Source organism: Camelina sativa, chromosome 15, assembly GCF_030686135.1.
Source record: "Camelina sativa cultivar CO46 ecotype springtype chromosome 15, ASM3068613v1".
In the NCBI taxonomy this organism is placed as follows: Eukaryota; Viridiplantae; Streptophyta; class Magnoliopsida; order Brassicales; family Brassicaceae; genus Camelina; species Camelina sativa.
The window spans coordinates 10322069-10347275 of record NC_141894.1 but is presented as its reverse complement, the minus strand read 5'-3'; the positions used below and the strand labels follow the sequence as shown (position 1 = coordinate 10347275).

The 25207-nt window shown below is 35.3% G+C and overlaps 3 protein-coding genes across 7 annotated transcripts; 1 reads left to right on the top strand and 2 right to left on the bottom strand.

Moving 5' to 3' along the window:
• Nucleotides 1-50: 50 nt before the first annotated feature.
• LOC104746385 (transcription factor bHLH121) lies at nt 51-2603 on the bottom strand. 2 transcript variants are annotated; one of them, XM_010467848.3, is made up of 5 exons: nt 2306-2603; nt 1493-1614; nt 1284-1411; nt 614-1078; nt 51-521 (listed from the first exon to the last, which is right to left on the bottom strand). In XM_010467848.3, the coding sequence occupies exons 2-5, from the start codon at nt 1587-1589 to the stop codon at nt 351-353; spliced, it is 861 nt and encodes a 286-aa protein (XP_010466150.1). In that variant the 5' UTR covers nt 1590-1614; nt 2306-2603; the 3' UTR covers nt 51-350. The 2 variants fall into 2 exon arrangements, with proteins under 2 accessions (XP_010466150.1, XP_087344756.1); XM_087488630.1 differs by having other exon boundaries at nt 1500-1614; nt 2306-2475.
• An 11994-nt stretch (nt 2604-14597) lies between these two features.
• LOC104746383 (BTB/POZ domain-containing protein At3g19850) lies at nt 14598-17720 on the top strand. The gene is made up of 3 exons (XM_010467846.2): nt 14598-14905; nt 15004-16182; nt 17103-17720. Exons 1-3 carry the CDS (start codon nt 14843-14845, stop codon nt 17529-17531), a joined length of 1671 nt encoding a protein of 556 aa, XP_010466148.2. The 5' UTR covers nt 14598-14842; the 3' UTR covers nt 17532-17720.
• Nucleotides 17721-18435: 715 nt separating this feature from the next.
• LOC104746382 (pre-mRNA-processing protein 40C) lies at nt 18436-24858 on the bottom strand. Of its 4 annotated transcripts, none has more exons than XM_010467844.2 (13): nt 24360-24858; nt 23404-23944; nt 23152-23291; nt 22575-22612; nt 21825-22335; nt 21351-21434; nt 20878-21018; nt 20642-20748; nt 19950-20070; nt 19572-19712; nt 19265-19411; nt 19038-19160; nt 18436-18876 (listed from the first exon to the last, which is right to left on the bottom strand). In XM_010467844.2, exons 1-13 carry the CDS (start codon nt 24516-24518, stop codon nt 18622-18624), a joined length of 2508 nt encoding a protein of 835 aa, XP_010466146.2. In that variant the 5' UTR covers nt 24519-24858; the 3' UTR covers nt 18436-18621. The 4 variants fall into 4 exon arrangements, with proteins under 4 accessions (XP_010466146.2, XP_087344754.1, XP_087344755.1 ...); XM_087488628.1 differs by having other exon boundaries at nt 23368-23944; nt 24360-24840; XM_087488629.1 differs by having other exon boundaries at nt 23368-23944; nt 24364-24708.
• Between the last annotated feature and the right edge of the window lie 349 nt (nt 24859-25207).

Sequence of the window (25207 nt, the reverse complement as noted above, 5' to 3'; positions counted from 1 at the left end):
CATAATGTAAAGCCTCTTGTACAAAATGTATATAATCTAGGACTTTTAAATAATGGGAATATAAGTGTTTATTTAAAATTTATATAATTTCAAAAATTAGTGAGTTCAGACATTGGATATTACAAATCAGCGGAGTTTTAGAAGTAAAGCAGAGGACTTCGGTTCCGGTTCTTTTGCCCAGGCCAGACCTATTAAGGATGAAAATTAGCTGAGAAATGACTGTCTGTGGAAAAAGAACGCCCACGGTGCACCAAAAACGCCTGTTTTAAACAGCGACTGCATTTTGTACTCACATCATATACTCATCGAAATGCCCGTAGTTTCGCGCGGTCGTCATCAATTCTTTTGGATCATTTTGCATCGTCAGGTTTATGGCCACCAGCTACGCTACTGGAAGAACTGTGGTCTCGGATGCTTGGGGAAGATGAACATTTGCTAGAATGAGAACTTTCTTCTGTGGAGTTGTTGTTGTTGTTGTTCCTCTTACATCTCTTCGTCTTCTCTGGTCTTTGCAATGTGTCCTACAAAACAAAGTTTTGCAAAAAAACTGTGAAGATAATAGTATTATCCAAAAAATTTAAGATCTCTAGTTTCTGATTCAAACTCTCTCTACCTTATCAGAAGTAGATCCAGGGGTTTTTAACTCGAGCTGTGTTGCAACTTCGTTAGAGTCCTCTGCTTTCTCAGATCTGCTCTCTCTTGAAACCTTTGCTCTAGGTTCCCGAGAACGGCTACCCGGCGGGTTCTGTGGAATGTGCACGGATTGCTGTTCAACGACTGTATTAGGAGGCATATACGGCATGTATGTAGGACATGGAGCTGGGATCATGCTAGGATTCTGGTTCCCAAAGTACGTGTAAGATGGCATTGAAGGATGCATTGGTATTGACCCAGGAGGCATAGCCATAGGCATTGGGTATGGAAAGGACGGAGGTGGAGCCATCATGACTGTGTGATCCATTGCAGCTCCCCATGGAGACATTGACCTTAATCTCTGCTGGTATTGGAGATTGAGATTCTCTATGTCTGATTTCAGCGCTGTCTTTTCTTCTCTCAGGTCGTTTTTCTCCTGCGTCAACTACAGAAAGAACCGTTGTGATACAAGTACCAGCAAATTTCAAGTGCTGCTATCGATGATAAAAACAGGTCCTATAAGCAGTTACATACGCTGTCGAGTTTGCATCTTATGATATAGACAGAACACAGGTAGATATCTCTATGTCATGTAGACTGCTAATTGTTTCTGTAACGAAAACCTAGAGAGTAAGGAATAAGTAATGAACCTCGCGGGACTCATCTGTCAATGCTGTGTACTCAGATTTCAGTTTGTTGACTTCAGATGTGAGCTCTTTCAGCAACTGAACAGTATCAGTCAGTATCGTAGCTTTGTCATTCTTTGGTCTCTCTGGATCTGCAAACAGAAGAGAAATGTGAGGATCAAAGTGAATCATCTGATGTTGTTAAAATCCAAATAACACCACTAAGTTTTTACCGAGTACATTTCCGAGTTCAACAAAATGCTCATTCAGTTTTTCCCTCCTCAACTTCTCGCGGCCTGCCTTTTGTGACTTCCTAGCAGAAACATCCATGACCTCCCCCTTCCCCTTATGCAAACTGCAAAACATTCGAATAAACTCAAAACGCCATATTTCAACCTCGCTCTAAGAAATAACTTAGAATATTACAAATCAAACCATAGAAGCCAAATCAAAAGCAAACTGACCACAACTGAGCCTTGGTTTAAGGTAACTGATCCACTAAGAGTCTATATAGTCAGGGTCTTATATGATCTCAGCTCACATAACAAAAGTGGTTACATACTTAACGTATCTTTTAACCGTAAGAATCCTAACTAAGCCCTTTCAAGTTAGTTCTCACTTCTAACGATTGAATTCCTGGAGCAAATCTACATATTGTAAACTTTGCATCATGAAGTCTGCAGATGCACTAACTGCAAATAAGGTTTTGAAGTGAACTAATCCCAAAATGGCAATAACATCAAACCAAAAAAATCAAAAAACTTTTTAACATCTACGAAAACGATACAAAAAAAACGCTATTGAATTGAAGAACACAACGAAGGAATCTTCAAATTGCCCATTAGAGATTTCCCCAGACGAAGTAACAATACTTTTCACAAACTAGAGCTAAGTTCAAATCCTCAATTCAAAACAATTGAATTGAGGATCATCTAAACGAAGCATCTAAGCTGGATTAGGATCGAAACCCTAAGGAAGACGATGGAATTGGGGGCTCAATTCAGAAGCGATCTCTATGGAATAAATTAGAGATTGTACAAACTCACCGACGTCGACGAAGAGATTCGATGAGCTTATGAGAAGACAAAGGTCCGGCGAAGAAAGATTCTCTCTCGTTCCCTAGCCTCTCTGCCTGCTCAGATAGAAGAGGGAAGCATCATTATGCCATTTTTTTTTTCTTTTTTCTCTTATCTCTATTTTCCCCAAAAGATTATTTAATTAAGAATTTATTTCATTCAAAGAAGAAGAAAGCTGGAATTGTGTTTTTTTCTTTTTGACCCTCCAATTTATTTGCATTTATCAAAACAGACCCTCATAGTTTTTTCTTTCAGTGAAATTAGTCTTACTCTTCTTACAGAAGAAGTCGATGCATATATGATCCAGGTATGGAAGCGCAAATAGATTACGAAGACTAGCTAATAATATAACCCAATGGTATATGTTGCGATTATAGTTAAATTCCATCAACTTTCAAAATTATAACACACTATTGGGAGAATCAGAAATCGAGTAAAGATCGAATGGTCGAGATTGTTATTACAGAAAAAAAAATCAATAAGGAATATTGTTGATTAAATCAATAAGGAATAAGTCATACTAATTTCGGACATAAGCGACAGTAAGCACTAAGTCATAGTACTCTTCTTTTTTTTTTTTTTTTTGTCAAAGAGTCATAGTACTACTCTATGCATTGTAAAGTTGTAATTAAAGGAAAAAGATCGCCAGCTCCTACCGTCGTAATTAAGTGCGACACTTATTAATTGTCTACTTAAGAGTTAAGAGTATATGTTGCGGTAATAGTAAAATCATATCCAAGATAATATAATCATATCCAAGATAAAATAACCCAATGGTATATGTTGCAATTATAGTAAAATTTTATCAAAGTTCAAAATTATAAGTCGTAATATCATATCTAAGATAATATAACCCAAATGGTATATGTTGCGATTATAGTAAAATTCTATCAAAGTTCGACACACTTTCGGAGAGAATCATAAATCGAGTAAAGCTCCATTGCTCCTTCCATTGAACTCTGACTCCATGTGAATACTGAGTAATAACAGATAAAAGGAGAAGAACGAGAAGGTGAAAAATAAAGAATGAGAAGAACTTTTAGATGTTTTTTTTGTATTACTTTTTCTCATTCTTGTCTTACTCTTACAAGTTACAAATGTGTGCTCATACAACTTTTATAGTACTAATCGAACTCCTAAATTGTTTGTCATTTTTCCTTTAGCTACTACATACATGCTTGATTAGATCCCGCTCATCAAAAATGACATTTGATTGTTTCTGAGCAGAGGGAAGATTGGGAAAGAGAAAGATTTCCACGTTTCTACAGCCTAATATCATCTGCTGTTTGAAATTGGAAGATGAAGAAGGATGGACATGGTGCATATAATTAAGAACAGATCATGGCCTTTGCTTAGCTTATATGTCTGAACACAGTTTTTGATCCCAAAGTTGTGTTGGGATAAAAAAAAATCCAAAAGCCTTTCAACGTCAAAACTTGGCCTCAAAAATGGTCCAATAGTATGAAGTCCCATTGTTTTGCCAAAAGCTCTCTCGGGGTTTTCAAAAAGGTATTATTGGTCATGTCCTCATGATGTGAAAGGTACGATTTTGTGTATGTACTATCATCTAGTGAACCAATAAAAAGAAGAAAAAAACGGAGGGATGCCTAACAACCAAAAAAAAGAAAATATGGAGGGATGCAACAAGACTACTTTCTGCAAGGTCACCCATCCCAATACTATTTTCGCGCATGCGCACTTAACCGCAGAGTTCTGACAGGATCCGTGTATTAGTAATGGTATAATTAAATCAGTTAGTATATTTCATGCAATAACATATATCCTTTTCCGAAGGCTCTCGCCCATGCGCGCTTAAATAAGGATTTTTGATAGGATTTGGTACATTAGTACTGATATAATCACATTCGCTAGTATATATCATGCAATCATATATATCCTTTTCCGAAGACTCAAAGGATTATTCTATGGGGGTCTCACTCGATATTTGGACCGGTTTAAACATCTTGGACGTGCTTCCAAACTGGAAAAACAATGTTTTAATCCCCAAAATTGTGTCGGGATCACAAAAAATCTCGAAAAGCCTTTAAACATCAAAATCTGGTCTTAAAAGTGGTCCAATGGTACAAAGACCCATTGTTTTGCCAACATCTCTCTCGGGGCTTTTGAAAAAGGTATTATAAGTCGTGTAAGTCCTAACTATGAGAAAATTACGATGTTTTGTATGTACTATCGTCTTTTGAGACACCAAAAAAAAAGGAGGGATGCAAGAAGACAATTTTCAGGGAGGTCATCCATCTGAATACTACTCTCGCCCAAGCGCATTTAATTGCGGAGTTCTAATGGGATCAGGTGCATTAGTACTAGTATAATCGCATAATATATTTAATGCAATCTCGCATATCCTTTTCTGAAGACTCAAAGGATCATTCGATGTTGGTCCCACTTGATATGTGGACCGATTTAGTCACCTTGGACATGCTTCCAAATTCGAAAAATAGGCCATAAACATGTCTGAACACAGTTTTTGATCCCAAAGTTGTGTTGGGATCACAAAAAAACCCAAAAATCCTTTCAACGTCTAAACTTGGTCTCAAAAATGGTCCAATAGTATGAAGTCCCATTTTTTTGGCAAAAGCTCTCTCGGGAATTTTCAAAAATGTATTATTGGTCGTGTAGGTCCTCACGATGTGAAAGTTAAGATGTTGTGTATGTACTATCGTCTTGTGAAACAACCCAAAAAAAAGAAGGGAGGGATGCCTAACAACCAAAAAAAAAAAGGGAGGGATGCAACAAGAGTAATTTCTGGGAGGTCACCCATCCCAGTACTACTCTCGCCCAAGCGTGCTTAGCAGTGGATTATTGATGGGATTCGTTTCATTGGTAATGGTATAATCGCATCCTTTAGTATATTTCATGCAATCTCATAAATCTTTTTATGAGGGATCATTCGATAAGAGTCCCAAAGGATATGTGGACCGCTTTAGTCACCTTGAACGTGCCTACAAACTCGAAAAACAATTCATACCCATGTCCAAACATAGTTTTTGATCTCAAAGTTGTGTTGGGATCACAAAAAAATCCCAAAAAGCCTTTCAACATCAAAACTTGGTCTTAAAAATGTTCAAATAGTACAAAGTCCCATTGTTTTGCCAAAAGCTCTCTCGAGGTTTTTCAAAAAGGTATTATTGGTCACGTAGGTCTTCACAATGTGAAAGTTAGGACATTGTGTATGTATTATTGTCTTATGAAACAACCAAAAAAGGGAAAAAAAAAGCAAAAAAAACAAAGGGAGGGATGGCTAACAACCAAAAACAAAAAATAGGGAGGGATGTAACAGGAGAAATTTATAGGAGGTCACCCATCCCAATACTACGCTCGCCCATGCATGCCCAAATGCGGAGTTTTGATAGGATCCGGTTCATTAGTAATGGTATAATAACATTCGTTAGTATATTTCATGCAAATACATATATCCTTTTCCGAAGACTCAAAGGACCATCCGATGTGAGTCCCACTTAATTTGTGGACCAGTTTAGTCACCTTGCATGTGCTTCCAAACTCGAAATATAAGTCATAACCATGTTCGATCACAGTTTTTTATCCCAAATTTGTGTTCGGATCACAAAAAAAAAAACACAAAAAGCCTTTCAATGTCACAACTTGGTCTCAAAAGTAGTCCAATAGTACAAAGTCCCATTGTTTTGCCAAAAGCTCTTTCGGGGCTTTTCAAAAAGGTATCATTGGTCGCGTAAGTTCTCACGATGTGAAAGTTATGACATCGTGTATCTACTATTGTCTTGTGAAACAGCCAAAAAAAAAAGGGAGGGATACCTAACAACCAAAAACAAAAATAGGGAGGGATTCATAAACAGGTTTTCACCCAGGGTATCAATTCCCTATGCAGTTGTAGTACAAAAGGTTATCAATCCAAATGGTTGTTATGCTAGCAGATAGGATGCAATCAGAATCAAACAAGTCAAGCCAAGTAATAATGGGGTTTTGGTTCTAACAGTCCTAATATAAACAAGTAAACCACACTACCTAAGCACTCGATGCAAGCAATCGAGTACAGGATCGAGTGGGGGTGATCGAGTATGCAAGTAAGTTATGAACAACTCGAGGTATTACTCGATGCAGGTTATCGTGTACCTGATCGGGTAAGTGGTCGAGTAAGTAAAGAAAATGCAAGAAATGAAATATGAAAGTTCCTAAGGATGGGGGGTAATCGAATCCTAAGTGTTCTAGACCAGTACGGATGCCTTACATGCTCAAGCAATTATTTCCTAGACAATGAACCTCTAAAACCTTGTCACCACACTTTCGCACTAGCAACAATCAACCTTGAACATACTACCACACTGTAGCACTAGCAATATGAACAAGCAGGCATTAAGAACAATTCATTTTTGTCAGTAAACTTAGACTTATCTGATTTTGTCACTCAAAGTTAAGTATACCTCTACCATTGACCTAATCAAGCATTTTATCTACTCCTTTCGGTATGTAGCATTGTAAACGCCCTAGATCTAATCTCAACCTTTCGGTTTGTTGACAGCATTAAGAACATTAACCTAGAAGGAAATCTATCAAACATAACAATCAACTAAGACATCCTAACCGATCAAGAACACCTAATCATCTATCCCATCCCTAGAAACTTTGCTACACTACTCGGACATAGAAACGAATGACAAACCAATAGAAATAAACGAAAATGACATTATTAAAGAGATAGAGTAGAGTAGAAAAGAGTATGGGATAAAGATCTAAGAAAAACTACAAAATAAAAGTACAAAAACAAGAAAAATATGTTGAGTCGCTCAGTTCTCTCACAGAAGCTCTCGCTCTCTGGTTTGAGGGTCTGCGGCGTGCTCGTTTGCGAGCTAGGAAAAGAGGGGGTTTATATATGAAAACCCATTTGACCTAGCTTCCCAGACCTGCCCGATGGTCTACTCGATGGGGTACACGAGGGTGAAGTTGGGTAACTCCTCGGGTAGATCCTCGGGTTGTTCTTCGCGCTCTTGGATCCTCTTTGATTGTGTTGGGGTTCGGACTTGTTCTTGTAGCTCGATGGCTCCTTCGGGTACATGCTCGAATTGTCCTTGTTTTTCCCCATTTTTGGCTCTTTAGCACCTGTTTTCATCCAATATATGCAAATGCAGAAATGCAACACCCTAAATGCTCTAAAACTTGATTCTTACAGTAAATGACCTAAAAATGCTAAGTTAGAGGTATGAACAATGCAAAATATGGACAAAAAAGGATGCTAAAAAATGTAAATTAGAGTGTTATCAGGGATGTAACATGAGAACTTTCTGGGAGGTCAACTATCGAGTACTACTCTCGCCCAGCGCCCTTAAATGCGGATTTTTGATAGGATCTAGTGCATTAGCACTGGTATAATCACATTCGATAGTATATTTCATGTAATCACATATATCCTTTTCTAAAGACTCAATGGATCATGGGTCCCACTTAAGATGTGGACCGGTTTAGGCACCTTGGACGTGCTTTCAAACTGGACAAACCCATATCCATGTGTGAACACAGCTTTTTATCCAAAATTGGGTCGGGATGACAAAAAAGCCCGAAAAGCCTTTAAACATCAAAATTTGGTCTCGAAAATGGTCCAATGGTACGAAGACCCATTGTTTTGCCAAAATCTCTCTAAGTTTATTAAAAAAAATTTAGTCGGGCCTGTCTGGAACCCCATATAGTTCACGCCTTGATAAAGAACACTAGAGCTTAAATTTTGAAAATTTGCAATAGGAGTGAATTGCATATTGGGACTTAATGGTGGTGGCGGTGGAATATGGGTGGAGAAATGTGAGTGAGGAATCTAAGACGAAGCTCCATAAGGTGCATCAGGTGGAATAGAACCAGAGCAGCGACTTGCAGCTTTTGTGAATGTTGTTGAGACGAAGGTGGTATTGCTGAAAGATTGGGATTTAGATTGGGAATTGAAATCGGATTGTTTGTTATGGTTTCTGAAAATTGAGATCGTCTTCAACCATGATGGGAGTGTATACTTGGGTTAGAAATCTTTGAATTGGAGCAAATGACTTAACCACATCTAAATTTTGTGACCAAGAAAATCATAACTCCAAATGAATTTATTTTTATCTTGGTGTGTATGTCAAAGTTACATTTTTGATGGGACAACAAGAAAAGTTAACTATGTTTATTGTTACATGTGCTTCTGTATAATTGGATACATGTTTCATTTTTTTTTTAAATCAATTTCATCAAGAGAAGACAATATGTTAGGCAGTCGGGAAAGTATATATTATTCGAATACATACTTCTATAATTTAATGAATTAATGAAAAAAAAATAGATGTAGGATTATTGTCTTAAAAATAAAATTAGTCATTTGATTAATTTTTCTTTCCATTCATGGTGAATTGACCAATAAACTCCTAATACAGTCAATTTAGTATTATGATATTGATTATTTTTCATTTGTTGCTAATTAATATACTTCAAGTATGATGAAATTTAACGAGTGATTTTTTCACTTTTTTATGAAAAATGATTATAACAAATCATGTTGTCAATTAATTACTAGATTTTTAATTATTATATATTTGGATTTTAAAATTCAAAATTAATAAAGGTTAAAGCTAGTTGAAACTATTGTAGAAAAAAACTACATGAATAGATGACAAATGTATAAGGTATCAAATAAGCAAATTTGGAGTTTTGAGAAAGATTATTTATTCCTATTAATGTAATTAATCTCTTAATAATATTGTACTAGATATAATTTTATAAAAACAAAATGTAAGGACTAAAAAAAGTTGTTGTAAATACAATTTAGCATAATAAAAAGGGAAATATATAAGTGGTTTCATAAACAAATTAGTAATTTTAGAAAATATTGTATGTATATATATATATATATATATATATATCCATATAGTTTACTAAATTTAGAGATTTATTTTGAAGAAAATTAATATTATTTAAAAAGGTTTAAAGCATTATTTTTGTCTAAGATTTGTTTAGAAATATTATAAACTTTAATTTTCTTAAATTAATATTTAGTTATATTTTCAGGGAGGGGAAAAGGTTAGCTAAATGGATCCAAATATGTTGATAACAAAAAAATCTATCAAGATAGTGATGTTTCTATAATGGGTCATTTGGGTTTGCCCAAAAAAATTATGGAAAATATATTAAAAAAAAAATGAAAACTACAATACCTCGAAATGGTATTCAAGTGGAAGTCTTTGGTAATAACAAATCATATACAGTTAAGATTATGGAATACAAACAAGGTTATTATCGTATGTCTTCTGGATGGACTAATATTGTAAAAACAAGAGGTCACAAATCAGGCGATCTCATCAAGTTATATTGGAACGATATCAAATTTATTATGAATGTAGAATGAGTTTTCTTTTCTTAATTATCACTCATTAGTTTTTATTTTCTAACAACTCTATTTAACTATTTTTTTGGTTAAATATTGCTATTTTTGATGGGTTTCCATGTGTTTCATAACTAAAATAGTGGCAAATCAATTTGCATTATTATATAAATCATAGATAAATTATTTTCATTGTAATTTATATTATCCTAAAAGTGTTTTACAAAATATGTTATTATGGTGTAGTTATACATCATACTCGTTTTTTTCTTGTAGAAAATTAGATATAAAACTAGATGAAAAAATGAATCCGGAAGGAGAATGCAGCTCAAGTGCGGCAGGAGCAGGGAAAAAATCATAGGCAAAACAAGTATGAGATGAGTTGAACAAAAGTTAAATATTAAGTATAATAAATATGGCATAAATATTATAATTTACTAAAATTTACAAATATTTTATGGCTGAAGTATCATCTTTATGAATAAAGTGGTATTGATAATGTATTTAATCCATATAATAATTTTGGATCAAACATGTCACACTTAAGCTTTAAATAAAAAATCAAGTGATGTAAATCAGATGGGTCAACCGTTTAAGTAGAAAATTGTAAATCAAACATTTCACACAAACCAAAATTTCTGTTGAATGGTTAAAATAGAATATTGCGAGAAAACAAGGGTGTAACAATTACAAAATTCAATGAAATTACGTAGTACATAAGGTTTGATGAGAATTAAAATGAAGTATAATGTTTCATGCATGTTAAGTAATCGATATACTTTGGACGCAATTTCTTCGTAAATATTATGATTTAAGTAAATAATCTTTTATTTGGTCAGGAATTTTTGTTGTAAATGAAGTCAATTAAGAATGATCTCTTTGATGATTGGAAACGATCATATTTCCTAGTTGTTGTGAGATTGTCTTATGGATGTTGTTGTTTGTGCTAAGGGAAAGTTACATTGAACATAATAATCATAATATTGTATCTTGATGTAGATTTCTACTACTATAAGAAAATGTTTGAATCTGTAATAGAATTTGATACCAAATGATCTAAAATATTGGAAATCCACAATGAATAAAATTAGGAATGAATTTTCGAAGAATTTAAAGAACTTGCCAAAGAGATCTTTAAAAGTAAGACACATACAAAATATATCTATCCAATGACATCGACTCTCTTCATAATGTCCAAATGGTAAAAATTAGTAACTAAATAGTTATCCATGTTGTGCAACGCGGGGAAATACCTACGTAAATTTTAGTTTGATTCTTTAAACTATGATAATACTTGTGTGTTAAATGATGAGGCTATTCTTATTTATAAATAGTTTAAGATTGAAGAATTGCTAGTTTCGATCAGCAATTGACAAAAACAGTTATGACATACCCGCATTTATGTGCATGATTATGTTTGTTGGAATATTTATATTTATAATTGTTTCTTTTTAAATAATACCCGTTTGATAATGTTTATAGGTTGATAAATTCCTTTATCCATATGTTAGTGATTTTTTTTTACTGATTTTATTAATGGATCCTTCGTTCTCTTTAACCACACCACGCTAGTTCCTATTGGCCCACCTACACAAGATTCTTACTCTATGCTGGTTAAGGATTTGATTTTTTTCCTTTCAAAGGAGTGTGGAATCTTACAACCATTAGAGACATTGTACCTCAATATGAGGATGCCATCAGATCCATTAATCTCAGTACTCTGCCTCTCCAAGACTCACTGCTATGGCTCCCTGAAAAACCGGGACAGTATTTAACAAAGACAGGGTACCACCTAGCAAGAGACTCTCTCGCGCCCCTCTCCCCTATCATGAGAGACGGATAGCCCTTAAATTGGGTCAAGAACATTTGGCAATTGAAACTTAGTCCAAAAACAGAGAGCTTCTTGTGGAAGGCTGCAAATGGAGCCCTCTCCTTAGGTAGTAACCTAGCCAAGATAAGCCTTACAAACGCCCAGAATTGCAAGCGTTGTGCATATTTTTCTCGCCTGTCCTTTTACATAAAGTCTGAGGATGTTGTTTCATTTTGAGAAATTTGTATTTCAATGGAAGAAAGAAGAAATGTAATACAAGTGGGGAAGATAATGAAATGAGTCTAAAGACTACAGTTAATCTGCATCATTAATTTGTATCATAGTTGTTAAGTTTTAAATCGTCTTGTATATTTTAAATCTTCAGTATATTTTAAATGAAATATCAAAAGCTGTTAATTATGCCGGTGAAGATTACAAAAGTTACTCTAACCAAGTTTCATCTGATCAGCTAAAAGGAAAACTGCTAGTTTATAACAAAACAGAAACACAATATAATTAATTAATAATCGACTATCTAAGTCTTGGTTCAAGGAAAAGAGATACTATCATAGTAAAATAAGCTATAAATTCATGAATATATAGAGTACGTCGTCATCATTAATTAGACCTTGATTGCTGCATGGTTTTGCTTCCTCTTCTTCTCTTTGTTTTTGCTCAATTCCTTCTTCTTCTTCTTCTTATTCTCTCTCCTTTTGGGTCATGCAGTTTGGTTAATTTGCACTAAACTTGGAACATAAGAGCTAGAACACACAAGTGGGCTACGAGATGCTTTAACTGCTCCAAGATCCACTCCAAGATCCACTTCTTTAAAGTAACTATCTTCTCCAATGATGTAAGCTTTTTGGTAGCGTTTTGGTAAGCCCCTGCCTGAACTAAAAACCACCGCGAGTGCCTTCTCTTCGTCGATGAAGAAACTGTCGTGAGTTCTATAAAACAGAAAATCAAGACCAAGGATTGGCTCACAATCAACTTTTAAAAAGGGGATCCACGACACCGCATTGGGCTCTATCTTAGTAGTAACCCAAATCTCTATCATATGCAATGGATCACGGTGCTGATATAACGCAGCGAGTTTCTCTTCTTTAACACAAGATACACCATCCCTAACTCCAAAATAATCATCATCATCACCATCTAGCGAGTTTATCTAGTTCCAAAATAATCATCATCATCACCATCTAGCGAGTTTGTGACAAAAAAAAAAAAAAAAAAAAAAAAAAAAAAAAAAAATCATCATCATCATCATTACCAATGGTTACTCATATGTTATTTCCTCAAAAGTAACCATTGGTAATGATGGTGATGATTATAACCTAGTCTAGAACTAGATAGATATTTCCTCAAAAAGTCAAAAGTGTTAAACAAAGATCGTCAATTCGGTCGTCAAAAATTACTCTAAACAAAGCCCACAACAATTGAATGGATAATGGATGGATCGTCAATTACTTCTCATGGGCCTTATCAGATGAGTTATATATTTTAAGTTTAATTTCTTTGAGGATCATGAAACAATACAAAGTTTACGGTTTGGCCATTTTTTTCAAAGAAAAATATTTGGTTTCATATACTGATATACATATATAGATCGTTATCAAAGACATGGCTGGGATTTGGATAATGATGAAAAAGCAATTAGTCGACTTTATTCACAGACGTAAATGTCATACTCAAAACCCTACCTCGTTCACATGCAATGAAAGTGAAACTCCCAACTTTGCAAGCAACTGATTTTTTTTTATAAATATAACACAAATACATAAAAGGAGAAGCAAACACTTGATTCTTTTACATTGAAACTGGAAATTGGTAAAATAGAAATTCATGATATGTATAAGGCCAAGAAAAGGAGAATATTTATCATTCACATAAAAACAAAAGCGACACACTCATCATATATATACGTGTGTATAAAACCAACATATACTACAGAATATTATATAATACAACTTGAGTGGCATAGTAGTCCTTGAGCTATGGACAAGTCATAACTGAGAGTTCATGAAGCATCATTGTCTGTGCTGCTGGAATATATTTGATACTAGTTCACTACTATAGAAGTTGAGACACCAGTAGAATTATATCAGAAAATATAAATGTCTTATGTTAATTAGTCTTTTTTTTTTAATGCAAATAAAACGGCCATGCCCATATTACATTTTAATCTACGAATAATGTTAGTCCTTCCTGACTTTTTTCCAAAAAAAATATTGTAAACTGATCAGTGAGCATAAAGGAATCAATCTTGCATTTGGTCATTCCAAGTGTGCCGCAACCACAAGCACCTTGTTTTCACTTTTCTGGTATTACATTTTTGGACTATTAATCTCTGATTAATTAAACGTTTAAAACTTAATAATTGTTTAATTATACGGTGCAGTTGGACCGAAAACAGTGACAATTATGGATTCCAAACAAGATTTGTCTATGAATCTTCCAAATTTATATAGTCTGCATTTGTAAAAACTTAATACTTTTTTCAGATGGAGTAATATTTAAATCAACCTACACTTAATATTTGATAATTAAAACAGCTAAACTCTAGCAAACCTTTATGTTCTGTCAACAAAAAAAAAATATAACCTTTATATTCTCTGACAATGCCTCGTCGTATGTATCGCCTTTATATATGCTACATATGACGAGGCATTGCATATATGCGGTCAATGCATGGTTTATAATTAACTTTTCGTACGTTCTACGGTTCTACGCTAATTACATTATTAAAAGATATAGGTTTTCTTTTGATGAAAAATAGTAACTCCGTTTGAACCAAATCGAAAGAAAATAAGTTGTGTACTATAGTCTTGAACTTGGATTGAAACGAAAACTATACTGAAATACTAAAATGTTAAACGTTATAATAGCCAGTTTGAGTCGAAAACTAATAGCATGCTGTATAAATACATTTCGATTGTCCAATTCTTATAAATTCATACAAAAACCAATAAATTATAGAAAGAAAACATTTACAAAGTGGAACGGCACTGAATTATTTACATTTTCACTATTTTAGATGTTCTACTTCTACTAGGGTTAGATGTTCCACGAGACCAATATAAGTTCTATATATGTTCGTATAAATTTTACTGCATAAACTTATATATGAGAGTTACAAAGACAAATAAAAAGAAAATGTATTATTAGATATTGAAATAAAAAGAACGCCGAAAAAAAGATATATAAATAGCCGTTTCCATGTGATAACTATTATTGCTCTCTCTCTCTCTCTCTCTCTCTCTCTCTCTCTCTCTCTCTCTACAATCCAAAAGGAAAACACGAAGGAAGAAGAACAAGAAGCTCACAAGAAGTTTCATCTTCATCAAATGCAAAAGAAGTTAATACAATGTCTCTTCTCTGTGATCTTCAAATCAATCTCAATCACGAGTTCACGTTCTTACTTAATCAGGTAACAAACCTAACCAAATCTCTCCTCTAATTCAAACCTAACTCCCTCTGTTTCATATATCTGAACTAAATGTTGTGTCTCTCTGTTTCTTGTGTTAGGATTTGATCTCAGAGTACTCAGGGTTCTTGAGGAAGATGATAAAACAGAGCAAGAAGAAGAAGAAGAATCACAAGAACAGTAGAATCATCATCGAGGTTGAAGATTTTCCTGGTGGGTCAGAAGGGTTCGAATTGGTTTCAAGATTCTGTTACAGTAATGGTGGAGGAATCTCGATCGATGTCTCGAACGTCTCCATCTTGTACTGCTCTTCTTCCTTCCTTGAGATGACTGAGAAGCTCTGTTCCTCGAATCTCTTGCTTCAAACAGAGAAGTTTCTTGAAGGAATGTTCTACTGGTCATGGAACGACGTCCTTTTGTGTCTCAAGAGCTGCGAACAAGTGTTCCTACACGCAGATTCTTACGGTCTTGTCGATAAGCTTGTTTTCGGGGTTTTAGCCAAAATCGCTCAGAATTCAGACATGAGTCAAGTCTTTGCCTCATCCTCTCCGTCATCCTCTGCCTCAGCCTCCTCTCAGTCGCCGGATACGGCAAAGACTAGGTCTGATTCAGACAAACGGTCTACTTCGAGATCGTTTTCTTGCAAAACAAGTAACGAGTGGTGGTTCGACGATATGTCAATTCTTGGGCCAAGAATCGTCGAAAAGCTGATAAAGAACCTCGGAGCTTATGATAAGAACAATAACAGCTTGGTCCTCACAAGGTTTCTTCTCCACTACCTCAAGACAAAGCTCCAAAACAAATCAAACAACAAGCTCGAGTATTCAGGTTTAGCTGATACAGCGGTTCAAGGAGTGGTCTTCGCTGCGAAAACCACGTTCTCCTGCAGGAAAATCTTTTGGGTTCTACGGGTTTTATCGGGATTTAACATCAGTAAAGAATCAAGAATTGGTTTAGAGAGTGTTATAGGAGAAATGCTGGATCAAGCAACACTCGATGATCTTCTAATACCTGCGGGAGGAAAAAAAGAAAAAGGGTTTTACGATGTGGATTTGGTGATAAGATTACTCAAAGTGTTCGTGAGAATTGGCCACTCAGAGGATGATGAGAATTTGAGAATGATAAGAATAGTAGGGAAGTTGATTGATAAGTATTTGAGAGAGATATCTCCAGACCAGAATCTTAAAGTGTCAAAGTTTCTTGAAGTTGCAGAGAGTTTGCCAGATTTTGCTAGAGATTGGTTTGATGGATTATACAGAGCTATTGATATCTATCTTGAGGTCAGTTCTTTCTACTCATTACATTTTTAGTGATTGTTTCTTGTTTTTTTTTTTTTGTTGGATATTTTCCAAATAATTGCACGTTCATGAAAAATTTGGGAAAAAGAGGATTCTGAACAAAATGAGACAAAAAAACAAAGTAAGTAGAGTGGAATATAAGATGACAAGAAGCATACAACTTTCTATATAGTTTGGCTTTTTACAGTTCTCAAGAGCTTAACTTATCTTTTTGTCTTTCTTTTTGGTTTGTGATGATATCTAAAGATTCGAAAATCTGAGATTGGATATACATACATTCGTAGACTACATCCATACACGTGGAAGTACTAGTGGTGACTTTGGTGGCAAAGTCGTTAATAATATTGTCTTAGAAGTGGAATTATATAGGAACTTTCAAACACAAATCATTTACATTTGGATTTCTGTTTATTCGTTGAATCTTTTTGTCTACATTTTTTTTTGTTTACTAGCTATTTTTATCCTATTTTCCCTCAAATATTCACTTGAAAATTGTAAACCCGAATGACACAAAACAAAATTGGTTTTCCATTGTTATGTTCATTTTGAGTATGCATTTTTCGAATAATGTGTTTGACAAAAAAACGTTAAAGTTTTATGTGTAGGAAAAGAAAACAATAAGGTACTAAATTACTGTGTTACAGCACACTCATGTCAGAATCTGACTAGTGTTTGACTAATTAATAATTAGTACTTGGTTTATAAAAACACTAAGAACAAGATTAGTTTCACGTGAAATATGTTCAAGCTAAGCCAAATGTGATGTCGGAAAGAAAAGTAAAACCCAATATAGCGTGTGTGCTTGTTTTTTTTAGTACCAATGCCATGTAGTATATAAATCGTTTTGCTTAGTCAATCCATATTTTGAAGGCAAGAACTAACATTAACTATGATTTTTGCAGTCTCATCCAAAACTATCATCCGAAGATAGAACAAAAATATGTCGGTGTCTAAACTACAAGAAACTAACATTGGAGACATGCAAACAACTTGCAAAAAATCCCAAGATCCCTCCAAATATTGCAGTTCTAGCACTCAAGTCCCAACAATTATCAGACGAGAGTCTAACACCCTCAAGAGAAGACAAGAGCAAAGTAAACAAGATCAGGAATTCGCGTAACTACTTAGAAGAGAAACCAATACTGGTTCGTTTGAAAGGATTTGATATGTCGTCGGAGAAGTTTGAAGATGATCTAAGGATGATGAATTTGGACAGGAAGCTGTGGACTAGCTCTGAAAAAGTTTGTAAGGAAAAGAAGAGTGAAGTAGTGTCAAGATTGGTGAGACATGGACATACACATTCTAGTTCTAATTTTCCAAGGCTTTGTTAAATAATACTAGTTCACTCGTCATTTTTTATTATTCGATCTCTAGATATAGATTGATATCTATCATATCATCACATACATGCACATCTCGTGTGTATATTCATAAGCTTTTTTTCATGCAAAAGTTATTGTAGTTTTGAGGATGCATATAATTATGACCTTTTGGATGCAAATAAAATGAATATTTTGTAATTCGAGTAACCCATGGGTTACTCTATCAGACTCGAGAGGGAATTGATTTTGCCCAGTGGATCTAGAAAGTAAGATCAGTTTTCATTATAATTTTCTTTAGTCACTGCAAAATCACATCACAAAGTACAGAAAACGAATATATACTGTAAACTTCAACTTGGATTTTCCGGTTCTATATAATAATATATACACTCGGGAAAAAAATATTGAAAATGCTAATCGAAAGAAGCTATAAAATCAACAAGTTGGCCTTTCAAAATCATGCATTGTATACAAAACAATTGAAAATCAAATCACGGGAGAAAATATTTTCTTGGCTATATACGTCACATGCCCTCCAGCTCCAGATTTGATATTCTTGAAAATGAAATTTATTCATGAATATTGATATATTAAACCAGAAAACTGTCATATCCTAACATGCCCACTTTGTACAATTTACCAAAACGTACTATATAGATTCTTAGTTTTTTGTTCGCACGAAAATATAAGTCTCACCAAATAGACCGAATTGTAGTAAAAATGAATAATCCGTAAGCAACATATTTTTTCCTAGACTAACTAATATTAGTAGTTTGATTTGATATTTTCAATAATTTTGAGAAAAACTGTTTAGTAAATCTCGACAGTTCTCAAAGCAAACTATTTAGAAATTCATAATTTTTTCCATCTCGAAACCTTATATTGGGAGTTTGGGACAAAGCAAAAACAAATCTTAAGATCTTACCAAATCATATATTTTGACTAAAAAACACAATACTGTTCAGAAAAATTTAGTAGAAAACATCAAACGAAGTAAACTTTTTTTTTTCAGTTAATCAAAACAAAACTTAGACAGGAAAAGAACCAACATGACAGAATCTATTTTCACAACATATCAAGCCTATTGATCTACGGTTTTCTAGGTCTTGTAATCTCTATGTTTCTCCTCTTGATAGTTTTCTTGTTTCTGTTTCCTCGAGATATCCTCAGCATATCGTCGCCAATAGGCTTCCCTATCATCCCTCGGCATTTTGCTGTAGCGGATATCGGGTTTTAGCACTTGTTTAGCCGTTGACCAGGAATTAAGAACAGTCTTCCCGTCTTCTGTTGGTTGAGAAGCAGTTTCAGATGACAAGGCTTCAACAAGAAGAGCTTTGAAGTCATGAACACATCGCTGTGAAACACAATTAAAAGTTGTTTAGATGAAATAGGCAACCAAAGTATATATACCCAAAAAGGAGAGAAGACGAAAAGCGTCTTCAGTTTTGTTCTGATCTTAATGCAGCAAAATGCTGGTTTAATTCGGTAAGGTTTACAGATGAGTAGTACATGTACCTCATACAATGACTTTACGTGATCACGGAATAGCCTCTCTTTATCAGCAGGATCTAAATCTGGATTAGAGGCGCGTTTTTGCGGATCCCTCTCAAGTTTTGGCTTAGATTCCGTCCAGGATGCCTTATAGATGTTGAAGAAGGTAGCAAAGAAAGATTGACCAATCAGAATTCCCACAGAGTTAAAGAAACTATCTTTAGATGGCTACGTAAAAGAAGTAGAAATACCTCAGGGTCTCTGATTATTTCCACTAACAAAGCTTGATAAGAGGAGCTTGCCTCTTTCCTTCTAATTTTTTGTCGTACTCTTTCCACCTCTTGCACTTCTCTTTCTTTGCGTTTCCGCAACTCACGCTCCCGTTCTCTCAGTTTGTCCTGAATTCAGGAATCACAAAGACGTTTATACATGTGTCTATATAGTTTCCCCAATTTATGGCCAGAAAATCATCATTTTTATGTCGTATTCCAGAAACATAAACAAAGAGATCCAAATTTTTTGTATCCGCAAATAATTTTGTATCCAATGTTAATTTACCTCTTCGTCTCTGGCTTTCATCTCATGATCATCTCCCCTTCTCGCAGCTTTTAGCTCAGCAATGTATTCATTATAAAAAACCTCTCTGTCCTCGTGCGCAACGGATCTATATCTTGGTTCATTTCTCAGACTATCCTTCACCTAACCAAACAGGAGAGAAAAATATCATTTAGGTTGTAGTAGTATGTAGTATGCTAACCAGTTAAAAATGGTGCCAATCAAAGGATGAATTATAGAAGAGATGAGACACATAAAATTAATACTAGTTACTTTGACAAGTAAAATATTATAATTTCCTCAAACAGCATAAGTTCCTGAAAATTTCGAGACTCTATCTCTCTTATTTGCAAAGGGTAGAAACAAAAATCTGCTACCTACCTTGGACCAATGTGAATTTATTGGTACTTCTCTTTCACGTAGCATTGTCTTAAAATCAGAGGCAGCAGCTGAGCGAATTTCTTGTGCCTTTTGTTCAGCAGTCCGTTTCAAAGAAAGGACTCTGCAACATAAACAGGGAAAATATAAGAGCCAAGACAGAAAATAACTATAAGACACTCAAAAACCCATAACGGGCACGTCAACTGTACAGGTAAAAACTTTCCGAAAAAAGATCCACTGCAGTTACATGCAATTACACTAACAAAGTAAACATGTTCGTTAGAAACATTTAATTGTTTTTTAAGAAACAGTGAAGTTTTTTACTAACACAACAACTGTGATAAAGAGAATACAGATACAAATTACATGAAAAAACTATAAGTCGCCTCTTAAATAAAATGTGAGGGAAATAAAGCATGGCTGCCTGCACAATCAACATCTAGCTAAGCCTACTATTTTGGTTTAACCGCAAACCCAGGATTTTCTGTGAGCACTCTATATGAACCGGTCACACATCTAACAAACTAGTCAAAGAGAACATAATAAGCATTAGAGAAGAAATCCTTCTCTAAAATCAAAAAAAAAAAAAAAAAAACAAAGCAACAGGGAAAGACACATCCAGTGTAAAATTTAAGGTTATAAGAAAACTTTTTTACATAAATAATATATGATCGCAAGATATAGATTGGTACCTTTCTTTCAGCAAAGCCTCCCGTTCCTTCCGCTCAAGTGCTTCGAACCGGAGATCATTCCCCCATTTCTTTTTTAAAGTACGATAATCAGTGTGTTGATCAATGTCCTGGAAAAAATCAGGATGATAATAAATTCCCACAAGGGATATAGAAATTGAGAACATCCCAAACCAAATAATAATAATATTTTAGGACATCCAAAGTACAAATAAATTCAGTTCATTAAAATGATTTACCGTAGACGCTTCATCCAGCAACTGCCTGAAACCTTCAATAGCTGCCTTATGAGCAGCACGCTTTTCCCTACGTTCTTCTTCAGCGCGTGTCTTTACGTACTGCTCGAACAAAGATCTTCTAACAGAATGACTTGGTACTGCCTGAAAGAAAAATGAACTCTCCATATAAATACATAATTAAAAAAGTCTACTAACAGAATGACTTGGTATTGCTTGAAAGAAAAACGAAATGATAGGAAAACTGAAAAATTAACACATCACTAGTTCCTCAGCATCACAATGTTTCTGGGTGGGGTGGATAAACAATAAAGCATAATGGCTCTAAATCGTCAAAGCTTTACGTAGCTAATATTGCAAAGAACTAACTGGAAATGTACAAGTTGCAAGCGAATCCAAGGAAAGAAACATAGACGTGAAATGTAAAAACAGGAAAATATATCAAAATATGGTGTCGATCTTTAGGTTTGACACACCTTAAAGCGAGGGTCAAAGATAATTTTTGGCAATTCCTTCTCCCATTTAGAAAACGGTGCTATTCCTTTCTCTTTCAGCATTTCCTGCAAGGATACAGTAATAAGGAACAAGATATTAGAGAATAAACTTCAATTTGGATAATTTCATGTTTTTCACTAAAAGTTGGCACCGTTATCAATGATAATTAAACATGCAAAGAATTACGACATTCCAGTATTTCAACAAGATCCATATACAAAAATTTCAATGCTTGAAACATGCAAAGCAGTATGACATTCTGATATACCAACAAGATCCATCTACAGAGGAAAATTTCAATGCAAGATGTTCTCTTCTTCTCTAGAATGCTTCTGAATGGCTAAATTTAACTAGCAGAAAGAAAAACATGATAAAAGATATATATACCACACCCTACATCGAAAAAGACAAATAAGAGTATCACAAGCGCTATTCACAGATCCAGGCGACAGTACCTTAAACTGTTTGAAATACTCTTCCTTCGATGGTCCGCTATCTTCATCTTCGGAATCTGAAGAAGAATCAGAAAGGTCACCAGCTTCAGGAGCATCTTTTACCTTACCCGAACCGTTTCCACTTTCTCCACTTGGTGTGACCTCAATTGCTTTACCACCATTTGCTTCAGATGTTGTCGTAGATGAGACAGGCACTCCCGAATCATGTAGTTTCTTTTTCACTAAATCCAGTGCAGTCGAACCAAAATTTGTAGTTTTTAGAGATGCAGCATCCCGGCCTCCATTGCTAATAGCAGGTGCGCTCAAACTTGCTTGGTCAGAACCCTTTTCAGTTAAATCAGTACTAGGCACAGAAGCTAAACTCTCCACAGCCCTCTCCTCCGGTTTCTTCTCCAAATCTTTCACCTCTGCCGGAATTTGCCAACTGCTAACCTTTGTTTTATTGTTGTAGTAATACTTTTTGCCGTCATTTGTGGACACAAGAGCCCAATCCGTCCCAGGTAAATTCTCCCTACATTCGGTACAAGTCAGATGAGATCTGTATAAGCTGTACATACTTTAGCAGGCTGGATGTTACTTAACAAAATATAAATTTATTGATTTCATGGGAATGAGATAGTTGGCGACCTAGTAAAAGATTCATACACGAGTAATAAAACGATATAATGTCTCAGACTAACCAATCTAACATGTATCAATAAAAATATGACAACAAATTTTATCATAGAAAGCCTAAATCTGAGAACTCACATAGAAACAGGAATTGGCTGCACCGGCACTTTATCAGGCTGCAAAAGTTAAGAAAAAAGTATAGATTACAAATTGCTTAAAAACTCTAAGGATTAGGGAAACATGAAGATAATGTGCATGCATTATCAAGGTAAAATCAGACAAATATCCTTCATCTGTCGTAGCATCAAATCGCAAGAAAACCATATATACGGCCTGTGAATAACTTAAGGTGCACTTTGAAACAAATTAGATGCTCTTACAACAAGATTACTGCAATAATGTAACTCGACAATCTTAAGCAACTTCACAACTGTGGTAGTATATGTAAACCAAATTTGGATACTAAATATAAGTCACAGAAAATAGAGAATTTTCAGCAGCTAATGAACATATGACATCTATGACTTTCAAAATAATCTAAATCAAAGTCCTATTATAATTTTAAACTTTGACACAAACACCAAAAATGCAAATACCTATTATAGACACGAACTCTCCTAAGTGACATGTCGTGAAGGGAATAGCCAGGATATGATATCAATTGTGTATGGAATAGACATACTAATGAACAAGCTATGTAATCAGCTATACTCACCTCCCCTCCAAAACCAGGAGGCTTTTCGTAGGTCGATTGCCCTGTAACGGAATTATAATAGTAAACTACTCCTGTTTCTGATTTATGTGCAGTCCAGGCATCCAACCGATTCCCTACTGGTTGAGTCCCAGCTCTGTCATCTGCAAAATACAAGATGATCCTGATAAAGGGTATGTAGACTAAATAGAATAACCATTAAGGTCAAACAGCTCTTACATGGATCAGTAATCTATCATGAAACCTCGAGCATACCGATTCCTGAGAGTGCTTCTGTTTGTCCGGGAGATTTATCAAGCTGATGACCTGGTAATGCATGAACGTTGCCAACACTTCCCATAGGAATGGCACCAAGAGGTTGAGAACCAGAATATGGTACGTTAGGAGAGATTCCACGAACTGGAAATGGATATGAACCAGGAAAGGGAGTAGGACGTGATAGAAATGGTCCCCTGGGAATACCACCCATAGGAGGGGGCTGCAACCACACTCCTTGAGGCGCTCCAGGCATTGTAGGCTGTGAGTGATATGGAGGATACATGTGGGGACGATTAAAAGGGTTGACTTGCGGAGGACCTCCAGACATCCCGGGTCTTGGAGTTGTAGAAAAAGGGTTGGAACCAAGAAAAGCAGGCGGAGATATCATTAGTCCAGGAGGGGCGAGTGTTCCTGGTCGACCAAAAGGCAGATTTTGTAGCATGGGCGGATTAACATTTGATGAGGCAGCTGCATTGGAACTCCATTGTGCAGTAACAGAAGACGGAACAGACTGAGAGACAAAACCTGTATTAGCAATCTGCACAACAGCAAAAAAATACAGCAGGGAACTAATTTAGAGACTAAATGGAAACGACCTGAATACAAATAAATCAACATGAGTTCAAAGCATATACCAAACAAGGTTAAGCAATGACAAAGTCTATTAGTGAATTTTAATCAGAATGACCCAAAATTTCGATACTCAATAAGCGAGAAAGATTTTCATAGCTGGTGTTGGCGTACATACCCTATCTAAAGACATGAATTCATCTAATAATAAAGAACACTTCTGTAATTGTAATTCAGTATACCACACGTTCTTGTATAAGGTTCTACTCAAAACCACATCAAAAACAAGAACTAAAACCAAGATAAAGCCTCTCTAGGAGTATAACAGCATTCAAGATGAACCAAGATATGTAAACAATCAGAATCGAGAATGAACAACATACAGACATAGAGGGTTGCTCCTTCAGCTCCGATTGAATGCCTGGAGAGACGCTCGAAGCGTTGGCCAAGACTGGACCACTTGGAGGAGGACGGACGGAGATACCCTGTCCAGTAGATACCGCCGTCGTATACGGCGGTTCCGCTGGATTATCCCCTTGCATCGGAGTAGATATGTAGCGGTATCAAGTAACAGTCGCCGAGAAGAAATCGCCGGCGGTTTCGTCGACGCTAACAAAGAAGTTAGGGTTTAGGTGAGTGGAGGAATCACAGAAGTCGCTGTTCCCCGATTCAGGAGAGGACGTACTTCAGCCGACGGTATAGATAGATCGTAGGATGATTGAAACGATGGACGGCTGAGATTTTACGTCCCGTGGAACAAAAAAAGGAAGGATGTGTTTTATTATTTACTGGAATAGACCTTATATTTTAAGATCAATTTCAGGATGGCCCAGTTTGTTTATCTGTGTAGATTTTACCCACCGCAGTTATGTGTGTAAGTGTGTTTCCTTCCTTTGACGTACATTATGTTATACGACTGACTGCGCACGTTGTTAATGTTTTTAATTAAAAAAGTGTATAGAAAAAGCCTATTCAAACTTTAAGAAGGATTCGAAAGTTGACCTGAGAAAACAACACTTGATAAACATGTTTCTTTTTATAACCAAGAGATCCGTATAGCTCATATATATTAATTTTGGGAATGTATGAAATGGAACGTCATACAATATTTGTCTATCGTTGTAACTTGTAAGCAATCACAATAGTCAATTATGATTGGTATTACTTGAAAGATATTTTTTAAACTATGTTTTGCCAAACCCTGGCCTTCACATAGGTAAATCAATGTTAT